This window comes from Anoplolepis gracilipes, chromosome 10 (genome assembly GCF_047496725.1).
Source record: "Anoplolepis gracilipes chromosome 10, ASM4749672v1, whole genome shotgun sequence".
In the NCBI taxonomy this organism is placed as follows: domain Eukaryota; kingdom Metazoa; phylum Arthropoda; class Insecta; order Hymenoptera; family Formicidae; genus Anoplolepis; species Anoplolepis gracilipes.
In genome coordinates this window covers 8,161,407-8,175,618 of record NC_132979.1, presented here as the reverse complement: position 1 = coordinate 8,175,618, position 14,212 = coordinate 8,161,407, and the positions used below count along the sequence as shown (strand labels likewise).

Sequence of the window (14,212 nt, the reverse complement as noted above, 5' to 3'; positions counted from 1 at the left end):
CCTGATAAGCACATTAATATCCTCGGGAAAGAGAGAGAGAGAGAGAGAGAGAGAGAGAGCTGAGTAACTTAATTCGAGATATTTATCACGGCTAAGAAGATGATGGTATAATAAAGGTGACAGGATTTGAGTAAAGAAGCTGGTTTAATTCGATTAAAATAACAGAGTGATATATAAACCATGAATCTCACGAACGAAAATCGTAAAATATGAGTGTATCTGTGTAAGGCTAGAAAACGTATTCATAAAAAATAACAACGTACGCTTCGATCACGAGTGTAATTCTCGTCGCACAATTTCTCGTTACGAGTGACACTGGTCGAAAGTAGATTTATAAAAAAAAAAAAAGGTGAAAAAAAATATCACTTACAAAAGATTATAGTTAAAAATCGAGAACGCGCAAAAAAAAAAACCGTCGAGGCCTCTCGCACGAGGCGTTATAATTCTCGCGTCATTACGTAATTATTATATTAAATAATTTCTATATTAATGGCGAGAGAGAAGTGTTAAAAGGATTTACAAAAAAACTCGATGACACGATTCGATCTCTCGAGCCTCCCACTTTTTCTCCTTTAAAGTAAACCCCTGGTTTGTCCTGTCTTCGGCAAATTGAATTTCGTTGTACAATTTAAGAAGCTCATTTAGGCTAATTCTCGAACGATGTAGCAATTAAAACGCTCGCCTTTTTTTTTCTATCCGCGAATTCATCCATAACGAGATTCATATTTCTTTTGAAATATTTTTTTCCCCTATATTCTCTCAACATTCATGTCGCAATTTAGTGTGATTAAAATCGGTTGGGACAATGTCCTTTTTAAATTTACAAATGTTATTCAGAAATAATATTCTGCACATTTGGCGAAATAAACAATTTTGACGGTAAATATAAAAAAAAAAAAAAAAAAAAAAACATTTATATTTCAGCGAATTTTCGCTAAAATATTTTTTTAATAAAAGATTATTATTTTATATACTTTCTGTAATTTGTTATTGATTGTCCATTATTGATTATAGCGTGGAAATTGTTTGCTCCGTCGAATATACAGAATACTTTTTAATGACATTTGCAAATTTATAAAACGTGACGTAATCTCGTGTCAGCTGACGCTTGAATTTTTAAGGATGTTTAATCGCTTTTGTACAACGCTTCTCATAATTTCCGTTTTCTTTCTCGTTCGAATTTCCGATATCATCAGTCAGTGCACCGACTCGCTTACGTCGATCTGTCCATTTTCTTGCGCGGATATCATGATGTTAGCCTCGGTCGAATCCTCGCCAGTTTGGTCGGACTTTTCCCGACTCTTCGATGTCGCTTGCCCTGAAACGTCACATCGTATTTAATTCGTCGAGCGCTCTCTCGCGTAAAAAAGGTGAAAAGTCGCGGTTAAGTTCTGAACGAACGTTCCTCTTTGCATATTTGGCTCGGATCTGTTGTCCCTGCTCTCGGAATATTTTAACGAATGTGTGTTATTTTCCCTATTTTTTTCTCTCTCTCTCTCTCTATTTTTTTATGGCAACAGATTCACCAAACGAAAATCCGCAAACGCTTCGCAATTGGCTCTCTGTCAATGATGCTTTTACAGAAATCGAAAATACATAAATTTGCGGAAGAAGGTCGCGTGTAAGTCCGTTCGCGTTTCCTGAGAGAGTATCGTAAATATGTATAAAGAGCAGGTCGCACAGTCGGAACTTTAATCATCTCCTTTGAGGCGTTTCGCGACAAAGGCTTGGCCGAGTGGCCAGATATTACTCTCACCTTGACCGAGATCTCGGGCTTTGCCGAGATACGAGTATTCTCGCGCGTTCGCCAAACCGGCTATCACACAAGCGCTGAGAGCGCTGCGACTGAGGTTCATGGGGGACGCGTCGTACCATTCGTTATAATACGCGTCGTAGCATTCGACGTACGCGATTGTACTCGAGCCTGTAATAATAATAACGTTTATAACATTATAATCCGCTTATTTTATAATTTTTATTATTTATAAGTTAAATCTGCAATAATAATTTTTGAGCGCACACGCGCGCGCGCGCGTAATCCTCATTCATATGTATAAAATATTTTTATTACGTACAGAATGTCCCATTTCAATTTATCGCTCTTTTTATCTTCGCTTCATAAGGTTGAATCATAAATATGTTCAGTCGATTTATATAAAAAAAAATTAGAGTAGTTTCATTTTTAAAAATTAGGTTGACCTTCACATCACCTATCAAACTAATAATTCTATATTTTTTCCTCCTTTGAATCGAACAGCTTTTGTCTGTAAATATTTGATTGTGATAGATTAAAATGGTGATAAATAGATAATTGATAATAGATTGAAATGAGACAGTCTGTGTATACTTTGAGTTATTTATAAAAAATATATACAATATATATATAATATTCTTAAATTCTTGAATTTAATAATAATAAATAAATGTGAATAATAATAGTAATTTTAATATAATTATAATTTAATATAATTATATATATATAATAATATTCTTAAATTCTTGAATTTAATAATAATAAATATTAATAATAATAACAATATATTATAAATATTAACAACATATAATATTAATAAATATTTTAATAATAATAAATAATTCTTAAATTTTTTCAGTACTTTCGCAGGTAAATTAAAATCTTTATTTCTTTATTCTTTAGCGTTTTATCTTTTACTCACACACATACATATCAGAGAGATATTATTAGTAAAAGAAATATATTTTTTCATCGTTTGTTGGTGTATGAAAAATAAACGGCAGATATAAAAACAGTTTCTTTCGAGATACCGTTATAACCGCCGATGACGAAAATCATATCGTCGAGTATGACCGTGGCAAAATTGCTGCGTGGACTAAACATTTCCGAGATCTCGTGCCATTGGTCTGAATGATTTGGAGTGTAACGCTCTCCTGAAAAATAAATATTTGTTTTTTCTTGAATGTATGATGTCATCGCACTTTCCGATACATAGATACGCAGATAACCTGTCATTTCAAACCCTTGTTCTGCAAAATATTTAACACGCAGTTGCATATATATATATATATATATATATATATAGAGGTGTTTGTAAAGACTACATTGCACATACATGCACAACGAGTTGGCAATTCGTACGAACGCGATATCGTTCTATAAATGACACAGTTACAGCAGAGCATGAAACTCTCCGCATTGGCTTGCATTTTCGTATGAAACTAAATCCTAACAAATTTCTGCGTAAACTTTTCTTGACTAATTAATTACTAACGTATAGATACTCCAGCATCCATAAATTTTATACGTGAACAATAGCTGATATACGTATATAAAATCTCTGCATTTATATACAAATGAAAATTATTAATCAGTTATTTATATCAGCAAAACATTATTCTCTTCAATATAATTATTAATATGTATATTTTTCTCTTCTTTATCTTATCAGTTTGTCTCGTATATAATTTTTTTACATCTTTCCTTTTATCGTTATCATTATTAAGCATCAAGTAATTATCCATTTATGAGATTTTCCTAATAAATCAATAAAAATAAATAAATATATATCGAATATATTCGAGATGCTCTCCAATTGCAGTCGCAACTATTGCAATCGCTTCAGAATTATTAGTCGGAAACCTACTTATCTCTCTACTATCGTCGCGACTGACATCAAAAGAGCTTAACGCAAGTTCTCGCATAAGGGAGATAGCAGTAATCGGAACTAACCGGAACTCAATCTCGCGACGCCGCTGAATCCGCCGAGAGCATAGAGGCTGTCACGAAAGGCGATGAGGGAGACGCCGGATCGCGGACTGATCATCGAGTGGATGTTGGTCCACTGGTTGGTCTCCACGTCGAAGACCTCGGCCGAGTCGAGGACCTCCTGGCCGTTGAAGCCGCCGACGATGTAGATCTTGTCGTGCAGGGCGGCCGCGCTCGCGTCCGATCGTTGTCGATGCATCGACGGTATCATCTCCCACTGGTTCCTCTGCGGCTCGTATCGCTCGCCGGAGCTCATCCTAGTGCGACCGTTGTATCCACCAAGCGCATAAATTTTGCCGCCTTAAATAAGCAAACAATGTGAGACGAGCGATCTTAATTTTACCAAAATAATGGAACGATTTATTTCGAGCAAACATTTTTTTATCTCTGTATGAATCTTATATCTATTTAATTCTATTTAAAAAAAAACTTTTTTTTTAATACTTTTTAAATCAGCTTTGCATCTTAAAGTCTACTTGTAAATTCTGCTGTTGCTCTAATAATAATTTAATATTTTATTGTTAATAATTAATTTAATTATTAATTATTAATAAAAAAATATATATATAATTATATATATAATATATATATATATATATAATTAATAATGTATGACCACAACGGTATGCAAATTTCAAGCACAAATATAATAGAATTTAATTATCTTAAAAGTCGAAAATTAATATCAAACTTTGACAAGCAAAATTAATAATTTAAATGCTCTGAGACTTACAATTCAATAATTTAATATTTTTATTGTTAAAAAAAATATATATATATATATATATATATATATACATATATATATAATTTTCTAATTTAGAATTATAATTTTACATAACACTAAAAATATTAAATTGTTGAATTAACTCATTATATTCATTATTAAATTAATAAACTCACCGTGCGTGCAAACGCTGACGTAACATCTGGCATGATACATGCAGGCTCGTTCTCGCCACTCTTTCGTCACTGGATCGAAGCATCGCACTGTGCTAAAGTGCTCGTTGCCATCGAATCCGCCGATCATGTAGATGAGATTGTTCAGGGTGCACAGTCCGTGATAAGTCCTCGGTGTGACATCCGTGTTCACTGATACAAACCATCTGTCAGCTCTGGAGTTGACATTTAGATAGGTTACATAAAATTCTCGAGGCGTCGATATCTTTTTATACTGCATACATCGTTCTAATCCGGTGACGTCAAAGGATTACGCCAGTACATGCTCTCTTTAACTATTTCTCTTTTTTATAACGATATCTTAATATCTCTCGAGCTTATTTTTAACGACGAATATTTTTTTTCAGAAAATATTAAAATAAATACAGTACAATGATTATAAAATGATTAAATTAAAAAATTTGGATACCTTCTGAACTATAAAGTCTCCCGAAAAAGAAAGGCCGACTTTAAATTCATTGAGAACAATTCTTTGTGTCGTTATTTATACAAAAGATATTTATTTATTTTTATGTAAAATTCTAGTAAAGTAAAATTAAATAAAAAATTCTGCTGTTGCTCTAATAATAATTTAATATTTTATTGTTAATAATTAATTTAATTATTAATTAATTATTAATAAAAAAAAAATATATATATAAGATTAATAATTAATTAATAATGTATAACCATAACGGTATGCAAATTTCAAGCACAAATATAATAGAATTTAATCATTTTAAAAGTCGAAAATTAATGTCATAATGTTTGACAAGCAAAATTAATTAAACACACGTGGCTGTATTTTTGGATCCTTTCAAATTTCGATTTTAATGGAAATTTTAATTGTATGATTTACTTTCTTCCAGAAGTCGACGCACCTTGTGTCATAAGTTTCTACAAAACTGGTGGGCGAACCAGCGCTCCAGCCACCGATCGCAAAGAGAATTTCGTACGGGATTCGGGGTCTCGCAAGCGGGTTTTTTAGATCGATCTCCCCGCTGTTTTGCTTCGCATCTTGCTCGGTTAAGTAGGCATTTACAGGAAGCAGTATTTGTTGGCACGCCTTCAAAAGTTTGAACACAGATAGAAAGATTTAACATAATATTGCGCAAAAGGGAGATGTAACAAAGAAAAGTTGTCATTCGTAATACATTTTATTTAGATTTTTTTATTACAGGAAATGTTAATTTTAATGTTGATGTTTATGAAAAACATTATTTTACATTACATATTATTATTATTTTTATAAAAATAATAATAATAAATTCTCGACGCACTTTAATATATATATATTGTATATATATTCTATTTTAATATTCGTTCATCAGATAAAATATAAATGTCTATGAAATAATGTGCTAATTTATTTTTTAATATCGTAATAAAATATTTTTTAGAATATAAATAAATATAGGAATAAACACGTATGCTTAGATTAGCCTTGATACTCGAAGTGAAGCGAAGCAACGCATTAAGGGTTAAACAATGACGGAAGCACGTGTTTACCTCATCCTCCTCGACGAGCTTCCAGTTGATGATGTTATTAATGAAATACTTATGACTCATGAGACCGTATCGTATACATTTCAGCAACCTCGGTAAATAAACCCGTCTCTTCTCGACGCTGGTTTCAACCCACGTCTTGACGGCTTCAAACACGATCTCCTCGTTTTTAACATTGAGCTCGTCGTCGCGTAATATTGCTTCCAGTTCATCGTAATGGAGATCCTTGAACTCTGCGCTTTCTTGCAGTATCTGCTTGAAGTGGTGACGTATATACTTACGGCCTTGCTTCTCGAGATCGCGGCAGAAATAGTGGCGTGCAAATTTGAAAATACCTGCGGCCATAAACTATCTTAACGTGTGACCACAACGGTATGCAAATTTCAAGCAACAAATATTACGAACTTAATCGTCTTAAATATCGAAAATCAATATCAAACTTTGACAAGCAAAATTAATAATTTAACTGAGAAATGCAATTTGTACATCTGACAGTAGCATAATCAATTAAAATATTTTATTTTACATTTATGTATATATATATATATAATATATTACCATATACATTTATTAATAAATAATAATAATAATAATATATAAAAGTGAAATGCTAGATGATATAAAATTTATATATTTTTTCCTTTACGTGTATAAGACTTACCTAAGCAATTTTCCGGTCGTAACTCCTCTAACAGAAACTGACAGCAGAGCTGAACGATTCCAAGGACCTCGAATTGATCAGCGACCGGCAATAGTTGCTCGACAGTATCCGCATTTATGCTGCAGGTGCCCGTATAGGCGTAATCGAGGATCAGAGTGAAGATTTCACCGGGCACGGAACTGATGACGACCTCCGAGGTCTCGGTTTTGCCGCCTTTCAGACTGTTGGTGAAAAGGGCCTTGAAGTAGGGGCTCACCGCGGATAATATGGCGCGATGGACTGGGAATACTTGATCCCCCGGACATCTTATGACGCCGTCGCACAGCTGCTGGTTAGCCCTGAAGCCGATAGACTCGTCACAATTCTGAGAATGTTGCAGGTGTTTTTATAATTAAAAATTTATGTAAATATAATTTTGAAACATTTATACCAAAATATTTCAAGCCGAATAAAAATTATAAACGAACAGAGGGTTAGGTGCTCTATATGGACTGGTTAATTTTAAAGTCGTAAGGAGAAATAACGTCAGCCGAATATTTCATGTCTTGACAAATACAACAACACCATAGAAGCTAATTTAGAAACTCTTAATTTAATCTCTTCTTTTTTAAATATATATTTCTACAAAAAGAAAGATACTTATTAATTATTTGCGAGAAATAGTTGACAAAAATAATGACTAATTATTTCAGAAGTCATCAAATGTCTCGCAAGCTTGTACTTATCTCACGTCGTTCATGATAAGAGAAAAAATTAACAATCCCCGCCGCCTTTTAGGAGAGGAGGGAGAGCATTGATTATGACCGACCTGAGCTCGGACCAGACGACAGGGAACTCCACGAGGGCGTAATTGGACGGTAGACACATGCATTTCCTGATTCTCACCGACTGCTTCCGCCTGGACTGCTTGAGGAACCTGCTGATGCCGGAAGCAGAGGCGCGTGACACTCGAGTATGAGACGATTTCCTGAAGCTCATTCTGCTAACGTCCATCTCCTCCGTGCGGTGGTGGCTGGGTCCACGTGCACCCGCTGGGTCACCACGTGTATCCCCGAGCTTCCCACCGCCTCTTCTGCTTCGCAGCTTCCGCTCAACAGCCGGCAGCTCGCGTATTCGCTCTCTTGACAGACGCCGAGACGCGCGGCCATGACAAACGAAGACCTAAAATCTCGATCTCTCGATCAAGTCGTATTGAACGACGTTATAAAAAATAATATTGTCTCTCAACATATAATATTATTGTAATAATGTATAATAATTTGTATTATATAATTGTGTATTAATATATAATCCGCTTAAAAAAGGCATTACAAATGTAAAAAAAAAAAAAACGTTGTACACACATATATATATATATATATATATATAAGCTTTAAACATGCTTGGTTACTTTTAGTATTGCACTTTTTCATGCCATTAATTTATATTTCGGCTTTAATTTTATTTTTGTAAAAAATTATTTTTGGTCAGACATTTTATTTTCTGTAAATCGATATTTTATAGAAATTATTTTGATTGGATATCAAAAGATTTAAACAAAATGTGAGGCAAGAATCGCAGTCATATATATACATATATACAAGGTGTCTGTAATTGGTGAAAAATCTGCTAATAGCAGATTCTTGAAATGATTTGGAGTCGACTTTCCCTCAGCGAAAATATCAAGGAACATCATCATTTTTTTTGCAAGTTTTCAATTTCTATCATTATATATCTTTGTAACTTAAAATTCTATTACAGTAAACTCTATCTAAAAATAATTGGCGAATGTAGTTTTGATAATCTTTTAACTTTAAAAGATTTAGTTTGCGAAAAGTGCCTTTTTCTCAATTGCTTATAATTCGGAAATTATTGATGCTTCGACATTTTCGCTGAAGAAAAATCTTCTCTAAATGATCTCAAGCATCTGCCATCAGCAGGTTTTTCATCAATTACATCTTGTATATAATTTTCATTTTGCCATATTGCAATTTGTTTGTACATAATTATGCAACGTGCTTTTATTTTAGCTTTACATATCTGGAAGAAGAAATGATTGTGGAATTTTTAGAATATTCGGCAGTAAATAAAAAATTATCTTGCTGTTGTAAAGTTTGCATTTTGGTAGAATCGTCAACACGTGCTTACAAACTCGCCGAAATAAATAACATAACATAGGTATCCAGAACATTGGAATACGTATAGAAGGGCAACTTTAAACTAGGTGAAAGAATTTGAAATAAGAGGAGCTCTGAGAAAATTGATAGGTTTTACAGTAAAAATTGTTCTTTGGATTAAGAGAGTTTAAAAAAAAAGAAGTAGTGAGTAATAAATATAACAATAATCCTTTTAGTAAAAAAGGCATGTCATATTTTTATCAAAATTTGGTAGAGAAATTATTTTTGATTTGGTAAATAGTTTTAGTATTTTGTAATACCAATAAATTTTATCTGTTTCAGAACTGCACTGCGATAAAGTGTTGACACAAATATGTCAACATTTATTATCTTTTTAACTTTTAAATTTATGATTCAATGATAAACAGCTTTGAATAAAAAATGAGATATTTAAAGAAGAAATAGCATCTACTATTTTATAAAATGACAAGTTTTTAAATCTAAGATGTTTTCTACTAATAGAAAAAATGGATTGTAATTTATAAACACAAACGAGCTTGTATACAATTATAGAATCTTTACTTTCGGACAATAATTGTTGTTAAAAATATTAATGTGTTTTTTCTTATATATTTATAAATAGGTCTCTAAATATGATTTATAAAAATTATTTAAGATAAGCGTAAAAAAAGAGAAAGAATAAAAGAAAATAGAAAATAAGAGAAACAGAAAGAAAAAAGACAAAAGTAAAAGAGAACAGTTATGAATTTGTGCATACATTAACTTTTTCTATTTATGTGCTATTTGTCTGATAACTTAAAATACTCTATTTCTCTATTTGATTTTTTTACTCTGTTTTTGTAATATTTTATTGTTGAATGCATTACTGACCAATATTTATATTGCACAATAAATGTGCAAATGTTTAATGTTTAATTTATATGTGCGCAAATAGGTCTAACAAATCGTGGTCAGTCAATCACAATTTTTGCAACATTTAAATAAATAAACTGTTCAAATTAATAATTGCTATTTTTAATGACAAAAGGGTGCAGATTAATATATTTATATATTTAAAAATCCACATCGCTAATCTGTCTGATACTTAATCTATCCGTAGATTGATTCTATATGCTTCTCGGACGCAAAACAGTAATATACGTATAAATCTATCTTTAAAGATTCCTTAATTTATTAAAATTATCATGTCTGTTTAATATTAATGTATGAAATATTACATCATTTATATAAAGAAAAATAAAATACATTTGATTTCTTTTACTATCAAGGGAAATAATGAATTATTTAAAAAAAAGATAACGTAAATTTTGTTAATATTGTTTTTATTTATAAAACTCTGAAAAGGCTAAATTTGTTTGAAATATATTTTATAAAAATAAAAATTATCCATTATATTATTTAATTATTCTATAATCCTTATTATTTAAAAGAAAACATTGTAATTGTAAAATACAAAAAAATGACAAAAAATAATGTTTTAAACTTATATTATAAATTTAAAGGATAATTTTTAAACCGCAATAACTGTATATGACCAAAATATTAAAAGTATAATTTAATTAATTGATTAATTTCAAAATAAATACATATTTATAATATTAATTGCATAGTAATAATTTTTTAAGATTTTTTAACTTTATTGTTTATTCTTATTTCTTTAAATTGTTCTTCGTTGCATGGAAGTTTAAACATTTTTTCAATAATTATAAATCCGCTTTAAAAAGATATTAAAAATATAAAAGAAGGGTTAAATATATTTATTGTATATATCTTTCTAGTCAAAATAATCTCTAGTAAATATAGAATCTTTACAAATAATAAAATCTCTGATCAAAATTAATTCTCTTAAGACATTAAAAACGAAATATATGTAAATTAATAATGACATAGAAAAGCACTGAAATCATAATAAAATATGTTTAAAGTTTTGAAAAAATAGAATTTTTACACAAGAAAACAAAATCTCTCTAAAAAAAATGAGCCATAAAAATATATTCTTTAAAAAAATATAGCGGTTTAAAAAAATACTAAAATTATGATTTAGTTATTCTTGATATAATTTTATTAACCAATTTATAAAAAAGTGAAGAAAAAATTAATATTTAAAAATTATTTTTAATTTAATTAAAACAAACAATTCGAGTCAAAGATAAATTCAAACATAAATGGAATATCTAGCACCAGCCTAATTAGCGCGCTCGTTTGCCACAACAAGATCAAAATCTAGATACATAAATGATACATTTGAAACGATTAGTTCTGCCAACTCATTACGCAGTTGTCTGTGGAACTTTGCATTGCGCAATTTAAATAATAGAGGTATTTTAGAATAATGTGGTTTAGAAGCGTCGAATATTCTTCTTAGTATTCCATTATACGGAACTGCTATGTTGAAATACAGTTGGATGATTGGCTGTTAATCAAATTAGGTAAATGTCGAAAAATAAAATCACGAAAGTAATTGAATCATTAGTTGAAAATTCGATTTATCCTTTATAAATCAATAATTAATAACTATTATTCAGGGAGACTACAAGAACTTGAGTCATTAAGCCTTTATAACTTCACAAATGTATGATATTAAAAATATAAAATTTAACATTAATTATATCCAACACCGGCATAGTTGGCGCATTAAAAATATTTCTTTGATATTTACAATAAATAAATAATAATTTTCTATCCGGCAAATGGATGCGTTAACTATGTAAGTGGTGGGCGTTTCGTTTATGTGTGTATTTTAACTTTGACACGATTTGCTGCTCGCTCTAACAAAATTAAAATTTTTTGAATATTAATATTTTTTTATTATATTGTTTTTTTATTAATTCCATAGTAAGATTGTATTCAGAATAATTAAATTTTGATTTTAGTACTTTTTTGAACCATTAATTTATATTTTTTGAGGAATATATTTTTATGGCTCTCTCTCTCTCTTTAGAGATTTTATTTATTGTAAAAGTTCTATATTTGATAAAGATTATTTTGACTAAAAAGATATGTACACATATATTTAGTGTTTTCTTATATTTTTAATGTCTTTTTTTAAAACAAATTTTATAGATTTTTGTAAAGTAAGTAAATAGCTTTAATACAATTGTTTATTCTTAATTGTTTTTCCAAAGCATTTTGGTGTGAAGAGAAATGAACAGCCTAAATCAATCAAAAAGATGCATATGTATCTCTGCAACGGGTGCATCAATTGCCATCATCACAATATCATGTATTCAAAAAAATTTAACTAGTTCTTTGGTCATTTTTTATTGCTTTAATTAAAACAAAATAATTAACTATTCTCCAATAATGACGGAAAAAGTCAGTAAATGATGCTTCAGTAAATGATACGCACTATAATAGTACACTACTTTCGTAAATTTATATTAATAACGAGCAAAAATTTCTAATCAGAAGTGTCTTTTTTTTTTTTGCAGGAAGTTTTGCGGACGTTCCGTTTCCACAGGTATCTGGAAACTATTTTATCAAAATTTTATTACAGAGGAATTATTCTTTTTTTTTTTTATCACAGATCTCGTTTACAAAGTCTCTTACTTTTAATGCAATTAAAACGATTAGTCATGTCATCATTTTTTAATTATCTTTGCGCCCATAAAGCCCACTTGATCGTGACGGAAATTTACTCATGACTGACCGTCTCTAACAGTATCTCGTCGGTGCTTCAAGTAATAACTTCCCTTGCGAAAAAAACGTTTCTAACTCATTTACTATCTACCAAGAAATAAAAAACTAAATAATCTAAAAATGAACTCTCTCTCTCTCTCTAATCCTTGAAGTATAATAAAGGTTAAATTAAAAAGAGGTACTATAAGCTTGGTATTTGGTTTGTAAAAAATTCAATAAGGAATTATATCGACATTGTTACAGGTAGAAACTTTCCAGTCGATTTTCAATACTATCCTACAAAGAACGTTCTTTTGTGCTCTTTATCCATTCGACTCTGATAATGCGCCCGTTTATGAGATAAAGGCAAAAATGAAAGAAAGGATGACGGAGCAGAAAAGCGCAGGCATGAAAAGATCTGCTGCAATAAACTGAATGTCTCTAATATATTGATTATGAGTAAGATTTTGTTCTTTTCTCGTTAGATGAACGCAGCACCACCAATCTAGCAAACTTTTCTAAAAATTTCGTATATTATATTTTCTCATTACAGGTGAATATTATTTTTTAAAAAATATATTAAAATATATCAAAATCAAAAGCACATATACAATTCGAATTGAAATACTAATTATTTATTTAATCTAAAAATGTATATTATATTCACATTAAATTGTTTATTTACTGGTATTATTAATTAGTTATTTATTAATTTTGATACATATCATAATAAATTATTTATTTATTAGTTAATTTAATTGTCAATTATATTATTAATTAATTCTGAGTGTGCAAATTTAATTTCTAATTCCCGAAAGCAATAGGGATTTTTTGAAGCTTTTATTTAGCTTCACGCGCAGTCAAATATTTTTTCACATTTTCTGAAAAATAATTTTATTCATTTTTTCTGAACCTTCCCTTCCTCAAAACCCTTCCTTAAATTAGATCGGTAATACAACGACCCGGGGAGACTGGTAATGACAATTTTTCATCTCTCGTATTGCTACGGTACCCTTTATCAGCTCAGAACGGACACGACGCTGATAAAACGATTTATACACCGAGGGAGACTATGTGTCAGAAAATATAAATAAGTATACACGGTAGTCTAATTAACATTTAAAGAACCGGGTAGAGTTTCTCTCTCTCTCTCTCTCTCTCTCTCTCCTTTTTTCCTTTTCTTCCGCAACTTTCTCTTGTTTACCCTTCACTTAAAACAACGTCGACTCAATTATTTCGCGCTTTATCTCTTCCAGCACCGTGGTAAGCTTAAAAGTAATTCGACACGACATTTGCATAAAAAATGAAAAATTAAACGTAGCGTAAAAGCACTTTCGACGCGATTTGTCGCCGCAAATAATATAACAATTTTATATACATAAATCCTTCTCTTCCTTTCTGCCGTTTCCTTTATTCCTGCATTCTTTCTTTCTTTCTTTATGATTCTACTTTCTCTTTTTCTTTTTTCTCCAAACTATCTTTAGATATCTCTTGACACGGAAACGTTAGCTCGTTACTAACGTATGAGTTCAGAAATTGTACCACGTAGATCGTTGTACCCACACATACGAATGTTTACGTAAACAAATTTACTCCCTCTATATACGAAGGGTAAGTGCACACACATCA

The 14,212-nt window shown here is 30.5% G+C and overlaps 1 protein-coding gene across 1 annotated transcript; it reads right to left on the bottom strand.

Annotated features, from left to right (window-relative positions):
* Positions 1–73: 73 nt before the first annotated feature.
* Positions 74–7,841, bottom strand: LOC140669964 (kelch-like protein 10). Its single transcript, XM_072900230.1, has 9 exons — positions 7,657–7,841; positions 6,849–7,186; positions 6,191–6,522; positions 5,563–5,747; positions 4,646–4,857; positions 3,707–4,042; positions 2,785–2,907; positions 1,757–1,924; positions 74–1,318 (listed from the first exon to the last, which is right to left on the bottom strand). The coding sequence occupies exons 1-9, from the start codon at positions 7,839–7,841 to the stop codon at positions 1,197–1,199; spliced, it is 2,001 nt and encodes a 666-aa protein (XP_072756331.1). The 3' UTR covers positions 74–1,196.
* Between the last annotated feature and the right edge of the window lie 6,371 nt (positions 7,842–14,212).

Coding starts and splice junctions, on each gene's coding strand:
- LOC140669964 (XM_072900230.1), bottom strand. CDS start 7,841: ATGGACGTTAGCAGAATGAGCTTCAGGAAATCGTCTCATACTCGAGTG. Junction 1,925..2,784: donor CGTCATCGGCGGTTATAACG/GTATCTCGAAAG, acceptor TTATTATTACAG/GCTCGAGTACAATCGCGTAC. Junction 1,319..1,756: donor AGCCCGAGATCTCGGTCAAG/GTGAGAGTAATA, acceptor GTGACGTTTCAG/GGCAAGCGACATCGAAGAGT.